This window comes from Amblyomma mixtum, chromosome 9 (assembly GCF_055824585.1).
Source record: "Amblyomma mixtum isolate Tamu chromosome 9, ASM5582458v1, whole genome shotgun sequence".
NCBI lineage: Eukaryota > Metazoa > Arthropoda > Arachnida > Ixodida > Ixodidae > Amblyomma > Amblyomma mixtum.
Genome location: NC_143020.1, coordinates 40,115,797 through 40,134,418, shown reverse-complemented (window position 1 = coordinate 40,134,418; position 18,622 = coordinate 40,115,797). Strand labels below are relative to the sequence as shown.

Sequence of the window (18,622 nt, the reverse complement as noted above, 5' to 3'; positions counted from 1 at the left end):
AATGCATGAGGCGCACTGTTGCAACACAATTTTTTTTTATACCAGGATGAACCCCCAACTAGCCTAGGGGCCGTATTCAGTAACGATCTATCACCGCTTCGGCGGCTCAGTAGTGGCACAGATATGTGACTGTGGACCGCATTCTGTAGCGATTTATTCCATTTGCCGTCATGTTTCGCCGTCAGGTAATGGGATGAAAGCAGCATCAGGTAGGCGAGAATTTGGGTAATCCCAAACACAGCTGATCTGGTCAGGGCACCACCGCCTGCCAGCCACGCTCTGCCAAATCCGGTCCGGCTGAGTCACGCGGACCACACTGCGTCAATTCGTCGCACAAATGACGCCCAGCGTCGCATAACCGACGCACATTTGACGCCCAGCCTCAAATATGTCGTCGTGCTCACCCACTCGTGGGCGTCGGCGCAGTCGGCCTATGCTACGAGAGCTCGAGAGGCGTTTATTTAAGCCGGGGGCATCTTGACCATGCTTTTGTTAGGGCTTGTGTCACCTCTGCTCTGAAGCTCTGCGGCAATCAGAGCAGCACGCACTGACAGAGCACAGAATGGAATGACAAGAAAATAAATTGTTACAGGGTACGGCTGCAGGATAATTTAAATACCAGAATTATAGCCGTAAAAAAAACTTGTTCGCATCAAATACAATACTCTTGAAAAGCGCGAGTTCCTTAAAGAAAAACTTCCACTACTATCACAACAGCAAGAGGTGCTATGACAGCATATCGTAATAAGTACGACGAATAATTAAAACCTTAGCAAATTGTGTGCGTCGAACTCTTGAAGGAAATTTGGCATTTAGATTTTAATGGAGATGCTGGTTTGTAAGTGACATTATTTTACTAACAACGAAACGGATGTCACTCCCCTTTTCTTTCTGTGTTGATTCTCGTTCTATTGAACCGACAGAATACGCATCCCGATTAAAAAATGAGAGCGCATGATGTGGCATTACGGGCGCCAATTTTTTTTGAATAAAAGATACATGAATAATAGTAAAATTGCGCATGAACGATTTTTCCTCGAGAGCTCTGAAGGTTTTGCTTCGAGCAAGTTAGCTATACTTTTGAATGCCTCAAGGTCTAGAAGATGGAGCGTACATTTCGATAAAAAAATAATCTTTATCATCTCGTAAGTAGCTCAAGTAGGAGGAATTTCATGCCTTGCACCAAAACTAAATAGAAGGAAGGTATATCGCGAAGGATTATACAGATGCGCCACAACGACCTGTTCACTTTGCTGACACAGACCTCCATCCACCCAAGAACGTGACATTCACTGGCCAGTCACCTTCACGGACACGTTTGCAATGGAACTCTTCAACGGCCACTCACGCCACGAAAGGTGCTTACACCGTGAAAATCTGCAACGCCTTCGATGTTTGCGATTCGACCGACCGCGTCCAGAACTGCATGCACCAAGAAACGTCACTGCCATGGCTGGAATTTGATAGCACTCCCGACACAGAGTACTGCGTCCTGGTCGCGTCTACTGCACTCTGTGGACAAGACACCATTAGAAGCAGTCCCACTGCTGCTTTGCTGAGGACGTCCTCGTTCGGTAAGACTGAACCTTTTTCAACTCCTTGCAAGTGGTTAGCTGAAGTTTTGTATATCTGAGAGATGTTGAAAATGTTCAGTCGCTAATAATGCAAAAATTCAGTTTTTGTACTAGTAGTGGTTTTATTGGTACATTTCATATGGAAGGTAAAAGAATGTTTGCTGCCCCGGCGTCTGCTGTCGCAGCTGGAAGCACCTGAGCTGGGGCAGCGGAAATAAAGGACAGCAGGCAGTGTGTAGAAGTGAAAGGAAAGGGGTGAGGGGATAGTAGAAAGGACAGGGGAAGGGGTACACTGTCAATAAATCTATTTACATATCTACATAATAAATATACGCATATATACAGGTCGCACGCGCGTGAGGATCTGGTAGGTCACAGTACATTCACACGCGCACGACACAAAGCAAGTTTCTGTTTTCGAAAGAGTGAATTTCTGTGGCCAGTGCGAAACCAATACAATTATGAAGCCACGATCTTATATGAAGCTTATGCAGCATTTCTACGAACGAGATGCATTTGGGGCAGCATTCTATGAGCTGTTCATATTAAACTGTTTATTTAGCGTCCATCTGGTAATGTGTCATCGGTCACTAAGCTATACCTGCGCCTTTCAAGCGTCTGCATAAAGCTACCTGGCCATTGGGTGGTCGGCGACCCGACCTTAACATTGGCTGGCATTGACCGCAATATGAAGCCACTGGTGAGATGCTTCGCAGCGCTCTGTCAGCAGCAGGTGACCGGACCTGACCAGTGGCTTCCATTGGCTGCGATGAGTAGCCAACGGTGATGTCCGATGACCCACTCATTTGCTGGATTGCTTTACACTGACGCTTGAAATCCCCAGGTATATCTGAGTGACCACTGACAGATTACGAGACAGACGCGGAATGGCCATTCTAAAATGGACAGCTCATCTAAAACGACCTCTGGATCGAATCAAGCTTAGGACTCCCACGCTATTGAGACACCGCTGAGTGAAGGAAACACATGTTTTTATTACATGGTGTCTTCAAACGGTCGCGTCTGAGCACTCGAGCGTTCTCTAAAGCGACATCGCATCTGGCGCTTAGATTGCGGGCTTCTTAATCATCCGGCTAGTTCCAGCACAGAGCGTTATAACGCCCCATAAAAAAGGAGCTTCACCCACTGGGCGTTCTTGGCCACGTAAGCAGTTACCACGAATCTCTCTGAGTTTTGATTTTTTTGTGCGATATCTTTTAAAACGAAATCTAAGGTGTGACGAAATGCCATCTGCTAGGAGAATAAGTTCATTTTGCACCGAAAAATTATAACGCTGACAAGAGGTTTGGGTTAATAGAGGTCGGACGTTAAAGCTTCCCCACGAAATACTTGTTCAGTGCAACTGAGCTTGAGAAGCGCCGTTTAAATGTGTTTCAATAGCAGTCCAAGGCACCTTGCATACATTGTCGGGATCTTAAGTTCGTGGCAATTAAGTGTTTTTTTGTCGACTGAATCAGAGGTCACTCGTGGTACTGCGCTCGAAGGCCGTTTCTCTCCTTGGCGATGACGAAAGCCTCATCCCAGCAGATTTTATCTTAGTACATGCAAAACAAGGAAATTGTTCCCAGTGCTCTTGCTTAGCACATCGTATCGGCAAAATATGAATGTTCTGCGAAGCGGCTACCGTAATTGTGGAGGAAAGAAACAGCCTTTCAGATCATTATCTTGAGTCATTGCCGAGTCAGTCCGTAATGGAAACACTTCCACGCAACAGAGGTAATCTCCCGCAAAGGTAGGCAAGGTGCCTTGGACGATTATTGAAATGTATTTAGACGGCGCATCTCAGCCTTAATTCGTAGTGAGCGAGGTTTTTGTATGGAAGCCAAAACGTCCGCCATCTGTTGACCAAATCCTTTGGTTGGCGTTAACCTTTTTCGGTGCAAAGTGCAATAGAGATTGTCGTCTTGCGAAAACCACCGAGTTTCGCCATAAAGAAATTTCCTGGTAGGTCGAGAGGGTGATTACGTCATCATAACAGCCAAATTGCAAAATCTGAGAGCTAGAATGTCGAGTGCCTACCATTGGATTGTAAAATGAAATTATGTGGACACTATCCAGTCTTCCACCTTAATCCATCCACTAATCCCCACAAATCGAGATTAATGTGCGTTCTGGTCCGTACACTGATCCCCAACAATTCATTTCTATTTTTTTTTTTGGGGGGGGGGGTGCCTGCTCCAAATATTAGGGATCCTTTATAATATTTGGTGAGAGCCGACATCCAAATGCTATCGACTTCTCTTTTTACGACTGTAGTTGAGAAGGCATCCATGTTTTTATACTCAAATTTCTCAATTGCGTCATTCTAACAACGCTCATCAGTTCGTGTCGTAGTCTCGTTACGTTTCGTCGTGGTAGGTAGTAGAAACGATTGGTTGAAGAGCTAACGCGGATGACTGCACCGGCAGCGTTTTCAAATATAGAAAACACTGCCGCTTTCTTCGTTCAAGCCGCGGTATTTTTCTTCCTGATTTTTCTATTTGCAATTCTGTTTTGTTCTATGTGCAATTCTATCTGCAATTCCGATTTGTCTATGTGCAATTCTGTTTTGTTCGTATGTGTCTGTATTTTTGTATCTTAATGCATTGTTTCCCACCTGCTATGATCTTGTGTACAAGATCTCAGTATCCATAAAAAAAATTAAAATAAATAAAAAAGCTAAGCGCGAGGCTGCTCGTGCGCTTTGTTTGAGCCCTCATTTTTGCAGTGCAGGTACGTGCAGTGTGGTGCAGGTGTCAGTATTGCACTCGGAGAAAAATAATCTGTGTGCACGGGGTGAATGTAGGATGCTTCCATGGTTCTCAGTGGCAATGCTAGCTGACAAACTTGTTGGGCGATAACCACGCTGGCCTGGCCAATCTTAGACACCATGTTGTGGAGCCGATCAGCCGTCTCTTTGTCAGCGAGTGCAGTGAGAATTAAATATATGGGCGATTTGACGCAAACGTGGCATGTAATAAATAAGATGCACGGAATGCTTCTACCAGTCCGTTCGAGCCAAAATCCTGCAGCGTACGCTTCTGTCACGAGACCGCGCTTGGAGCGCTTTGCATATTCGGCTGGATGCTAACTCCTTAGTAATGCTATGAGCTCGCTCTCCATCTTCGCGCTCCTGATCAGAGGTGAAAAATTGCCAGTCGAAGGCCCAATTCTGCACACGTACTGCGCTTTGCATGTGTCGCAGTCAACTACAGGAATATTGATACAAAAGCTGTTGGTTAGGACATCAGGCGTCCGACCAGAATATGTTTCTACCGTTAATCACTGCATAGCTAGAGTAAGTATCCAGACTACTGAAGTGATCATTTTGTGCTTGAATAAGCCGCTATCAAGTGGAAGCCTCTTGGAATCGAGTTGTGTGCTAGCCTAGGAAGTTACACCAAGAGAGCACCGCGCAGGCAGGCCGTACAAGTCGTGGAAAAGCGTGGCACAAAACGGTAGACAGACGACGACCGGAGAGTCCAACAACTAATGCACCTTCATTACTAGTTAGCGGTAAGAAAAGCCTCTAAAAAGCGCGAGAATAAGTAATCGTATTATAATTCGGGGGGGGGGGGGGGGGTGGAGCGAGTAGGGCGCTGCATAACCTCCCTTCCCGTCATGAGTGTAGGGCAGCTGTCTTCTTAAGCTTTATTCTCAGTTGAAATTCTGACAGAACCGGACAGCTTTGTTGAATATGCAGTCGCAGAACTCAGGTACGAAACTGACGCGGCATCGGCGTCTTCAGTCGGTGGGCATATCGGCTAAATCTAGTCCCGCCCCTTATATCAAATTAAAGAACAGTGACTCCGGCACGTCCGGTGTTAAAATGTCTTGGCACACAGACTCCACATCCAGGAAGAGCGGGGCCAGTCGAAGTAACTACACGGGTTGAACCTTTCTCAGCATGGCGACGGCAATCACCATCGCTACTTTAGCGTTACAATGAAGGCAGAGAAAACCTTGAGATGATGGAGATGTCAACACAACATTTACTTAGAATGCCGCGTGCGAAGTCTGTCCAGAGACGAACATGCCTGGCTTTCCGTAAATCGTTATGTAAAACAAGAGTCGAGCTATAGGGCTCTCATCCTTATCACCGCATTATTCAGGACAGGTGGCACTCGCTAAATGGATATTTAATACCAGAGTATTACCTATAAACATTACTTGAGCTAGTGCATGAGCAGTTGCGATGAAGGGTTAAAAAATCTGGATTCAGGTACCAGTTCCAGGACTTGTGTGATGTCCGACTTTCACGCGTTTAATACGGGTAAAGTGTGCCAGAGCATTCTAGTTCTCTTTGCCATATAAGCCGCTATAAGTAATGCTCTATAGATTGTTTTTATCGCGCACCATTACTCTTTTCAGCACGCGCAGATCAGACGCGCAAGATCGGATTGAACCGACTATAAGTTACAGATAAGCCAGTCCCTCAATTGAGAAGTTTCTTTCGTTTTAGCGAATAAAAAAATGCCGGGAAAAGTTGATTTGAAAAATAACGCCAAAAGAAACTTGTTTAACGAAATGACTGTCCTACTTAATAGTTTTGTTACATAAATTAAGCGCATGATTGAGTGCGAGAATACCGTAAGAAACAGATGGAGTACGATCAACCGATATCATGCAGAAACATGAACTGCAATCCACTTGTCTTCAAAACGAACAGCTCTTTCAGATAGGAAATGGTGGAATGGTAAGCTGGGAGAGAGTATGTCTAAGCTGAGTAAAAACCTTAGAGCTCAATTCCGAGTAAGAAACTCGCATGATATCAATACGCTTCAGCAATTATTTGGCTAGCACACTGTACGTCCCAACAACCTAATACTACACTTTGACCACTTTGGTACGGCTTTTTTCGTACGTTTATCACAGCGCACACCTAAGATGTCGCTAGGAGAAAGCTATAAAGGCGGCACCACTAAATGTGAGAAATGTGAGCCCATGGTCGAATGGCTGAGGAGGAGGATCGCAATGGTGAAAGAGGTAATGTGTATGCCATTTCAGTTCCTGAAAAAGCACAATCTTTTTGGCCCGTAGTTTGTAATGTGACGATTACAATGGAGGAGGAGTGGCTGTCCGAACTGTGTGTGGTTTAGAGCTTTGTTTACTATAAGCATACACATGTGTCCCTAAGTCATACTGGCGTCCGTCGTACAACGAATGCCGAGTTTTCATAGGCTCATGTAGAGGTCGCTGGCGTGCGTTGGAAGTAAACTTGGAACGGGGTGTCACGATGACAGAGCGTTGACACCACGGCATAGAAATGAGGAGTGGTGTGAAGCATTGACCAGGGTATGAGGTCGTATGACGATTTCGCGTACCTAATGATTTTTGTAGAAAAGCTGAGAGCAGGTGTTTGTGTCATTATGTGACGGCGCAGCAGGTCTCTGAACGTTTTAAACCTTAAAGATAGAAAGAGCTTGTGAAAATTTCAGACAGCGAATGTTTAGGGTAGAGAAACACGCTCAGTAGACAGCTCGTCATATATTATTTCGCAATCAATTGGGCTAAAACTGAAAGGTAGTTCGGTTTTGAGATTATATGGATACGGATATGCACTCAGTGAAAAACTTGTAGCCGTGTTTACAGCCATAAGAATGACATGACTGTTCCTCTTCTCGTGAGATTGCGTATTTTCCTACTTCTGATTATATAAGCGCACCCCTTTAATGTTGGAAAACCTCCTACAAACTGGTTTAGCGCTGTATGGTAGAGCAGTTCACGAGTTCCGAAGTGTTTCTCAAATACAGGGAGGACACAGTCGTTCAGCTCATGTAAACCAACTATGTTGTGCTTTAAAAGCTATAACCTTTTTCGAACGGCTCACTGATCTAAATACTTTTTCAATGGTGTCTTTTTTTTCGCTTACCAAAGAGAACTATCTTTAAAACACCATTGCGTGCCTGAAAGTGGAATTAGTTTTGAGCCCTAAACATGTCACCTACGATTTGGAAAGAATGTACTCACGAGTGGATGTTCTTTCCAGCACCGCCCGACGTGACGAACCTGACCTTAGAAGGAGTTGGCTTTCACTCATTTACCGTCGCTTGGGAGCGACCAAAGGGCGACTTTGACTACTACATCATTGAGGCCTCAGATGAGAATAGCGATAGCGGTGGTGGTGAGCTCTACCGCGTGGACGCGTGCCGAAACGGCACCATCCTTCATCCAAACCAGACACGGCTCACTTGCGGTCACCTGGAAGCCTGCAGTACCGTCACGTTCAGCATACGCACCTACTGTGTTGGTTCACCTGGGCGTACGTCTGCAGGCGTCTCTATGGGAGGCATAAACATCCCTGGATCAGGTACTGCTTAATATTTCGAGCATATGAACTTGATCATTGCAATAACCTTTGATGAGCTGACCGCTTTTACCACCAACCCAGGAAGGCAAGAATAAAACCAAATTCAGGGCTCTATATTATGATGCGTCTTAGAACCACAACAGTCTAGAGGCCTACCCCTGCAGCACTGCTAATCGGCAAAATATTGGAAATATATTGGCGTAGGCAGGACCTACGGACTACCAGATTGAAACCATCCGTTTCCAATGTTGGTCCGATTACGTGGCAGCTTGGATAGGTGCATAGCTCAGCTGCCAATGCGCGTAATCGCAGAAAAAGATCGCTTAAGTGCCCTTTGTCTGTAATTTCCACACACTGAAGTGTGCAAAACGGCGGAAACGAAAAGCACTGGACTCACAAGTTAATATTTCAGTGAATAAAAAACAAATCTTGATCAGTTTTTGCCTGGTCTTCTTCCGGAGAATATTAGGAACTGCTGAAGTATATTCCTCGAAAAAAAAAGGAAAAAAACATGCGGTCATTTAGAACAATGTCACTCTCTAAACAAACTGGGGCTATACGCTAAGTATGTTCTTCTGCGGCGCCTTTTCATTACTCGAACAGTGTACCGATGAACGGCAGTGATGTGGCGTTCTTATTCGCACTAAATCAATGAAATAAACAGTAAACATGCGCACATTCTGTAGAACCTAGTACACAAGGAAATATACCAATAATCTTGCCTTATCTCAAGCGTTTTCTTCGAAACAAAATATTGCATCAAACCACTGCATGAATCATCATCATCAAATCAAGTGCATCAAATCAAGAGTTAGAAGTGGGCTTGGGCAGGCCATGTCGCTGTTGTTGTTGTTGTCCTATAAATAATGGCGCGTACCTACTGCGGGGGATTGGCCAAGACACAGGCGGCGACTGACAGATGCTTAGAGTGTTGAACAATTGAATAAATGAGGGAAAAAAATGTAATGGTATTAATGGTAATAATTATAATTAGGAAAGAAATCGAAGAAATTCAGATGTGTAAATTGAAATAAGCTAAACAAATACTGTGAGATCGGTGACTTAAACAGGAAAAGGGGCTATACATGCCATGATTGGAAAGCTTTCGTTGCAGAGAAATAATGACCATGAGAAAGAGCTTAGGACGGCAGCCGTTTGGTGCCTGTAAGGAAAGTTTGAATGGCGGAGAGCACATTCCAGTTGCTGTGCCCAAGGAAGGATGCACCAAGAGACAGAACAACCCTAGCTGACAAACTTAGACCTAGCTGTCGTAACGAATGCTGCAGCAGGCGGCTCCGTAAATAGGAGAAACGGCGGCATGTCAACAAGAAATGATCTGTCGTTTCGGGTTCCCCGCAGAACGGGCAGAATGGGGAGACCGCCAGACCAGATCTATAAAGGCAGAAGTTTAACGGAGGCAAGCGACAACGTTGACGCGTGAAGGAAACCTCAAGTTTGCGTGATCGCCATCCTTTACTGCACCATGGGCAAAAAAAATGCCGGAATTCAGGAGAGGAGGTTAGTGCTGATGCTGCAAATTCTTAAAACAGCAGATACCTGCGAAACCTTGCCGCAGTAATATAGGCGCTGGTAAGTTGCACAGATACGAGTGGGCCTTGAATAGAAAGAAGCCTTCGCCAGGGTATCAGCAACCTCATTCAAATGGATTCCTCTGTGCCCAGGCACCAAGGCCAACAGTAACGACGCATGTGGGGTGGAATCAAGCATTTGATTAAGCGGAGTGCCTGAGATGTTGTCGACGCGGTGAGAGATGAACACAGGGATAATGAATCCGTCATTATTATGACAGAAGACAAAGAGCTCTTTAATTTGCGTAACATCAGGACTACTGCTAGAAAATCGCCCCAAAAAATACGGGTGTAATCGGGAAGGCGGAGTGACAATGACCACTCAAGGGAAGTGGAGAAAATTAACACCGGCCTTTTCTTCACACTGTGACGCGTCTGTCGTTATGAGCACATGAGAGTTAAAGAGCAGCAAGTAATCTTGTAATAAACCGCTGACCAAATGGAAATGCATTAACTTTGCATGATTTGGAAAGATGACATTGAAGATAATCTAAATAGATGAAGAATTGGCGCATACCGGAAGGATGTCCAAAATGCGGACGTTTAAGGGGTCAAGGAGGGATTGCACAAAACAAATCTGAGGGGTATGGAAACGAGACCAGGTTTCGTTAAAAAATGGCCTCGGCTGTCGAAGGAAGATCAAATTTGAGGCATGAAACGAACAATCTCACATTTTTACAAACGTTATCACCGTTAGGGGCTAAAATCTTGAAGACAGTGATGGAATAGGCGCTTCCAGTTACAAAACGGAATTCGCCAGAAATTTTGAAAGGCCCAAAAAGATGCGCAACGCCTCCCGCTCCAAGAAAATCAACAGGCGAAGTTTATACGATGGCGCACCAGAGAATAAAACACAGCCAAACTCTAAAACCGGAAGGACATACATTCTATAAATCATAAAAAGCGAATGCCTTCACATGCCGGAACGAACGTTGCTTAGCCTGCGCAGCATACCGACTGCTCGGACTCCTTTCGCAGTGATCTGCTCTATATGGGCCCGCCAGGAAAAAGAAGGATCATAAATTACTCCAAGGTATTTGATAATTTGCACTTGAGGAATTACATGGTTCCGGTAAACAATAGAAGTATTAACTGGATGAGAGGGCGGGAAAACCAATAAAGCACATTTATTGACATTAAGAGACAGATTAATGTCCCCTAAAAATGGGTCCGGGACATTAAGGTAGGTCTGTAAAGACCGGTACAAAGAGAAAATGTCGTTCTCGGAAGCAAAAAAGGCGAGGTCGTCAGCATACACATAGGAAGACACCTTAGGGCTGCGGGGAATACTGCTGAGTAAGATGTTGAAAAGTACAGGCGAGAGGACTGCCCCTTGGGGCACTCCTCTCGCATGTAATGCGAAGGCAATATAACCGCTGGTCCTTCAGGGTAACGGAGTGGATTACAAGAGGACGCAAACGCAGCAGGGGGCGGGAAAAAGTTAGGCGGGCTGTTGAGATTAAGAAGTTTGCGGGGATACGGTGGCAGCGACTGGCGAAGGAGAGGGTTAGTTGCAGAGACATGGGAGAGGCCTTTGCCCTGCTGTGGGCGCAGTCACGCTGATGATGATGATGATGACGATTACCCCGCTGGTGTAAGAAGTCGCATGTTTTAATTAAAATTTTACAGTTTTCAGTTGCAGTCATTCGCCTTCCGGCTCAGCTGCAGTTATGGTGACCGATCAACTGCTAGAAATAGGACTTATTGAAGGCTGTTTCTGAAGTTAGTATGCGAAATATCTGATGGCTATAATGCTACTGCAGACAACTAAATTAAATAGAGGCCTTTGCTTTTGCAAATAGCCATCTAAGGTGTGGCAAATCTTTGAAATTAATTCTTTATGAGGATTGAACAAGCTATTTGAACACGCGAGGCTATATATTCTAAGTCACCCTAGCGCACGCAAAAAAATTAGCGGCTGTCCATGACGCTTCTCCAACAGTTGCATTTCTCTCCTAAAATATTACTCCAACTTTTGCAGTGCTTATGTGGATTGGGCTCATGATTGCTGAGCACAGGTTTGCGGTATGTAATTCCTGCCTCTAGGGGATGCTTCGCTGAGTAGGTGTGTATGCTCTACGCGAGACACACATCAGGGATCTAGAATATCCACCGTTAATCGAAGGCTATGTTTGGGAAGGGTGCAATAGAACAACAACGGAAAAGAAGGAAGGACAAATAGGTGTGCTGATACATTATAAAACAAATTACAAAGAATAAAATTAACTTGTAAAGAACGTGGTTGAGTATCAGGAACATGTAAGGGTATCAGGTACTAGAGGTAGTTTATTTAGGGACCGGGGATAAATGCAAGCAAGAAAACAAGGATCCAGTTAAGTGTTTCAATGACGATACAGAGCAGTTTGGATGCGGTGCCGATATTGTTCTGCTAGGTGACATTAATGGCTACATTGAGGATCTGAATTGACACAAAGATTGTAAAGGGAAGTTAATGCTAGACTTCTGTGAGCGGCACAACTTAGTTATTGTCAATAGCAGAACTAAAGGTGAGGGACAAATGAAGTGGAAATTCCGTAACAGGCAGACGACTATTGGCTGCTGCCTAATGTTGCCGAGCATCTATAGCAAAGTCGCAGTAAACGAAATAGACGAAGCGGGGAAGTACAGCCTAGGAAATGATCATAAATGCATTAGTATACAGTTGGGAGCCCTGATCAAAAGAGAAATGTCAAAAGTAAAAAAAAGAGCAAAACTAAACGACGAACTAATAGCGATAATAGCAGCCGACTTAGAGGAATTAATCAAGAAACGCCTCATGAAAAATTGGAATTATAATCACTCAGAACTACTCATCAGTACAAAAAAAGAAATAAGTAAGAGGAGCTCACCGCTAGAGAGGAAAGAGGAGCCCCCGAAGCTGGTGGAATCTGGAAATTAAGGAGGCCAAGGAACTACGACGGGCGGCTTCAAGGGGTCCCAGAGAAGCAAAGAGGGCGCAGTTTTATGAAGATAATATATTGGCCAAAAATGGGACTATCACCGAAAAACGAAACCGCTAGTGCAGGTCCTCATCCAGGTTAAAATAAACAGTTCTCTGATGACTGGTTGGCTGTAGTTTGCGAAGCAAACAAAAGGGGGCCCACAAAATTCTTGAACCATGTAAGCTGCCTGAGTAAAACTAATTAAGGAAAGCAAGAACAGATCCAGGAAGCTGAGGAAAAATGTTTACAGGGTCAAATACACTGTAGCGCAGCAAACGAGGACAGAAGAGACGAGAGACGAACACCACGAGCGTCTCTTGTGTCTTCGTCTTTTGCTGTGTTACAGTTCATTGAAACTATGTACCAACAAGCCCAAACAGCCACGCTACTTTTTATAATGTGTCGACGCTGTGAATCTCAATACGACAGTTATAGCTATGTCATTTAGGAACGACGATTGGGTAGTCTCCCGAAATGAGGGAGCAACACAGGACAGCGCAACAGCGAACGGCTTAGAACTGACTAGTCTTCCACATTTGCAGGGATGACGAACGTCAAAGGCAGATGATTAAAGAACTTGGCCTAAGAAGTAAGGAAACGCAGATAAAAGCAATGGTGACATTCATAATAAGCAGATCGCACACAGCTGGAGACAGAGTAAAATGAATTTGATTTATAAAGCCAAAGTAGATAAGATGAACATTAAATCTGTCTTACCGATTACGATAACATCTGTTATATAAAGGCTGGTAAAGCAGGCGGAAGAATTAAAAATGCAATTATAGAGAGAAAGTAATAGGATACTCAGAAAACGTCAGAACAGGTTTCGAAGGGTTATGCTCCCTCCCTCTCGGTGATATCCTGGTCGTGTTTACCCAATGCACAGATATAGCTAAGGCTGAAAACAGACCTATGTATTTAGCTTTTCTGGAGATAAGCGGTGCATACGACAACGTGACCAGGGTACTCCTGTGGAGCATACTCCAAGATGAAGGTATTGATCATGAGGTAACTGATTTTCTACAGGAAGTCTAACGAGATAATAAAGTTGAAATTGCATGGGAAGGGATAAAAAATACAACTGTAGCGGTGCAGAAAGAATTAAGGCAAGATTTTCTTCTATCACCGCTGCTGTTATGCCTTATGTTATAAATATAAATAGAAGGCTACAAGGAAGTAATCTAGGTTATAATCTGTCGTAGCGATAAGGCGGAAATGTCGTTGAGCAAAGGCTCGCAGGTTTATTATTTGCGGACGATATTGTACTGTTAGCACATAGCCAGGAAGTATTGCAAACTCTGGTTAATTGTTGTGGAGACGAAGGAGACGCTCTAGGTTTCAATTTAAACTCAACTAAGCCAGGTTTGATAATTTTCTACGATAGAACTGATCAAGTGCTTACAATCATCATCAGCCTGACTACGCCCACTGCAGGGCAAAGGCCTCTCCCATGTCTCTCCAATTAACCCTGTCCTTCGCCAGCCGCGGCCACCATATTCCCGCAAATTTCTTAATCTCATCCGCCCACCCAATTTTCTGCTGTCCCCTGCTACGCTTGCCTTCTCTTGGAATCCAATCCGTTACCCTTAAGGACCAACGGTTATCCTGCCTTCTCATTACATGCCCTGCCCAAGCCCACTTCTACCTCTTGATTTCAACTAGGATATCATTAACGCGCGTTTGTTCTCTCACCCACTCCGCCCGCTTCCGATCTCTTAACGTTACACCTGTCATTTTCCTTTCCATAGCTCGCTGCGTTGTCCTTAACTTAAGCTGAACCCTCTTTGTTAGCCTCCACGTTTCTGCCCCAATGATGAGTACCGGTAAGATACACCTGTTGTAAACTTTTCTCTTGAGGGATATCCGTAAACTGCCATTCATGATCTTAGATAACCTGCCATATGCACTCCACCCCATTCTTATTCTGGCCATGAAATAGCCGGAGTGGCCGAATACAAATATATAGGGGTATGGCTAAACGAAGAGCAAATATACACGGAAAATCATGAGCAGTCTCTTAGGGCAAAATGGCGACAAAATGTCGGAATAATGAAAGAAAGGGCATTATAGGAGTACAACAAATGTGAAGTACTCAGAGGTATTTGGAAAAGAATAATGATGCCGGAGCTTACCTTCTGCGCTTCAGGGCAGAAGTTAAGTCGAGATTGGAAGCAAATCAGAGAGCGGTTGGAAGATTAGCTCTAGGTTCCCACAGGAACACCACAAACGAGGCAGTACAAAGGGATATGGGCGGGGCATACATCGAAGCACTGGTAGCTCAGAGTAAAAAACTATGCATAGAACGCCTGAGGAAATTGGGCGATAACAGGTGGGCACCTAAGGTACTTAAATACTTATACAGAAAGACCGTTGACTCACTGTGGCAGAAAAGAACTAGGAAACTAACCAGTGAATATGCCGGACACGAGGATGAAGAAAGAAGGAGCATTAAATGACAGGCTAAAAAGGCGGAAGGTAAAAACTGAATGAATTCAGTGGAAAATATGTATAGTGTAGATCTAAATCGATGCTGGAAAAGGCGGATCAGGAAGGAATTGTTCTATGATAACCGAAGAGGCAGTGACCTATTCTTTGAAGCTAGACCAGGATGCCTTAGAACACGCAGCTACAAAAAAAATAATGACGAAGATGACACATGTGCTGTGGGTGGTAGATCTGTAGAAACAATTTAAAACCTTACACTCAAATGTGATGGTATCAGTCTGGTTGTCGATGCAGGAACAGTCACTCTTCCTGAGGCCCTTGGGTTTAGAGATAACAGTTGTCGTGTAAATAAATCGGCGGTGGAAGTTAGCAATAAGTGATTGGAAATTGGTTTCTGAAAAGCAGAGAGGTGACATAAGGTTAGAAGTGTAGGAAACCGTATTGAAAGAAAATTGCGAATTTTAATGTCAATTTGCAACACAGATAAACAAAAATAAAGCAAAAAAAGCAGAGCATGGTGGCAATTGCCACTGCCCCGTTTCAAAGAGGACGCGCCTATTTTCCATCCATTCTATTCATTCATAAGTAGGGTCGCCCATGGCGTTGCGATGACTTAGCACGTAAATAACGCTAGGTGGTCTAAATAACTTCCGTGTGCTCCTGTAGGACATCCGTATTGCATTCGCCAAGTTCTACACGTTATTACCAATGAACGAATCAGGATGGTATTACAACTAACAATTTCATATTCCTGCAGATTGACGAAGAATGCATGCGGCACATGACTGCGTATGCTCGGTGTTGCTGTTTAGGGCGAAATACGCGGCGAACTAATATAAAGTGATCTGAGTTTTACAGGAGCAGAGAACCTGACGCGAATATGCCGAATTTAAGTAACCAAACTGTCGAATTTAAATTTTTTTAGGTTTGATCGCAGGTTTCTGTTTCGTTCCCTGCTGTTGCCTTGTTACGTGCATGCGTACTCTGCTGTAATACTAGTGTTTTAATACACAGTATTTTGCGTGGCCTTCTTCCATCCCACAAGATCCTGGAGATTTCAAGGCTGTGGGCAGAGCGCTCAGCAACACATTTGTGGAAATCCTCGTGCACGTGTCCGGTGTCAAGAGCTGTCTCCTCGATGAATGCTGGGGCCACTGTATAGGACCAGGCTCTGATTTCCCGTCGTTCACTTGCAACGATCACAACAACAACGTTTCGACAGTCATACTGAGCGGCCTTCAACCGGGCTCGGATTACAACTGCCGCGTCTGGTTGAAAAATGTGTACAACGGCGTGGAGATGCCAAGTAGCCAACCTGCCTGGGTTCGCACACTACCATGTGAGTAACTAAGCACATAAACAAAAGAAAATATTACTTACCGTTGAGCAAATAATATGGATCGTACGGGATATTTTCGCGCTATGATGAAACAATCTTCGGTAAATATTTTTCTTCGCGCACATACGACCGGTTTCTTTCTGTATCGTATTATTGGGGGTGTTAGACAAACTTATATGAGCGAGGTTAGAGGATTATTGCGCTGAACGAAAATCCTTTCATTGCTTTTGGCTAATTCGCACTGCCCAAAATTTAAGGTGGTGCTTTCAAGCATTATGCGCCAGGAACCAATTTTTTTTTCTAGTTGCGTAATATCATTGATTTTTTTTGTTGCTTTTCTCTAAAAGTTTTTTAGAGCGAATATATTTATTCTAGGGCTACGTTCTAAGAAACTACTGGTTTGCTGAACACTGTAGATAAGACTGTCAGTTGTGTAATCTTTTACAGACACTGAGTATCGTGCCTAGCTTCAGCTTGCCAGAATCCTTTTGCTAATAAGATATAACCTCTTCTGAAATATAGACTTCCAGGGATGTAACCTGGTTTCCCAAGACGCTATTGTTTCTTCACACTTGCTGCGTCTCTCTTTTTCATCTATAAACTTGTAATCAAACTGGAGAACAAGAAACGACCTGCACACAATTCAACCGAAAATTCCCCTCACCTGCTTTTGTGCTCTCTCTCGATTGCTATCTTTTAACTTGCATACTCTTGAGATGCCTTGGCTAGGCTTGTAAGTTGCTATGATTAACATAAATAAATGCTTACAGAGGTCAAAACCAACTGCTGACCATAAAAACCGTTCAGGTGTGCCCTCTTGTTTTTTTTTTTGTGATCCGTGGTAGTCTTTAGAACTATTTTAAATGTCCACATGTACTAAACCAGCTTGTCTGATTTTCAAGTCAAATTTCTGAGGCACACGGTTAGCCAAAAAAACGGTACGGCACTTCCTCTTGCGATGTCATTGCACGTTCAATAACCCCCCGTGGTCGAAATTTCTGGAGCGCCTAACAACGGCCTCCCTCAGAGAAGTAAGACTCTGGGGAGGGATCCCTGCAGAGGGCTGCAAACGAGAGAGCCATAACCCCTTCCGTAACGAAGGGACAGGCAGTCATAGCTTGAGTCGCTTTAGGACATTAATCGCCCACAAGCTAAATTAAAGTTTCTTTTCATATACAAGCTTTGGGGGACACCCTCTTGAAATGCCTTGTGTCGCTTTCACACATACAGGCCTTGTAATGGGAACTGAGTTTATAGCTTGATTTTGCACCCAACACGCCTTTTCAGGAACGGGAACCACAATGATGATCTCCTGGACGCCATCCTTCGCCTGTGGTGACTGGTTGCACGTAGTCAAGGAGCTTTGCTCATTGAAGCTCTCAGCCTAAAGCGCTAATAAAAAAATGCCTTGGAAGCACTACGTTCTGTGTTTGGTTGGACGTTTCTTTGTTTGGACCCATAAAATCCCTGAAAGGGTCTGTGTTTTGAAAAATATTTCAAGTGAAAAGTTAGCCACGTAATTGAATAGCATAGCATTTTTCTCCTTTAGTTTCGTGTAAGTCTCAGCTACTTAGATCAATGCGTACCAAATACAATAAAGTCTACTTTTTGTTCTTCCTCTTACGATGAAGAACGACTGCCTGAAAACAATAAGAATAGACTGAATAAAAAAAAGCAACTCGCCGAGTACTGTACTAAAACTTCATTTCGATGAAAAAGAGATGAAAACTACCCTGCACTAATTGAAACGTCAAGGAAAATACCCGCGCTGAGTACAATTTTACCGCCTCCGGATCTGTTCGAAGAAATGTTTGTTGAGAGTGGTGTGCGAAACAAGTAAAAATTTCCTCTCATGGAGCTGCCGCTACTTGTTTGTCTGCCACTGTCGTTGGTACTTTCACTCAGCGGAAACCTGACTCTGGCATACTGTTTTGTCGCTGCTGCTGTGCAGTTATTCTTGTGAAATGTGAGGAGGAATTTTTGATACACAATTAACCCAACAGCTATTTCTTTAACTCGTGCTAAATACAAACCAGCAGGGCTTAAATTTCCAATGACAAAAGCACTTCACAAATTCAACCCTCTTTTTAGAGATGTTTTAGCGCATTACTTCATTTCCACGAAAAGAAGTAATTCATATTCAGAAAACCACGTAAGATTTTCAGCGCAAAACTCTCATGTGAGAGCATCGCTCAGTAAGTGCAGCATTCTACTTGCAATGCTTCATTTCCGATAGGATTGATACGCGTAACAATTTCAACTTACACCTTGGCCGCCGCAAATGGGGCACCGGGTCCCAGCAGCAACTAGACAACACATACAAAAGATGACCGTCATGCGTGCCCAGTCTGCTGTACAACTGACCTATGCAGTATAACAAAATGTGAAGCCTCATTTGAACTCAGGAACAACCAACAATTTCT

General features: G+C 44.1%; 1 protein-coding gene across 1 annotated transcript; it reads left to right on the top strand.

The window, feature by feature from the left end:
• The first annotated feature begins 1,268 nt into the window (after positions 1–1,268).
• Positions 1,269–17,541, top strand: LOC149328814 (uncharacterized). The gene is made up of 4 exons (XM_089562154.1): positions 1,269–1,574; positions 7,564–7,884; positions 15,906–16,199; positions 17,487–17,541. Coding segments are annotated over exons 1-4 (765 nt in total). The 5' UTR covers positions 1,269–1,426; the 3' UTR covers positions 17,489–17,541.
• Positions 17,542–18,622: the final 1,081 nt, after the last annotated feature.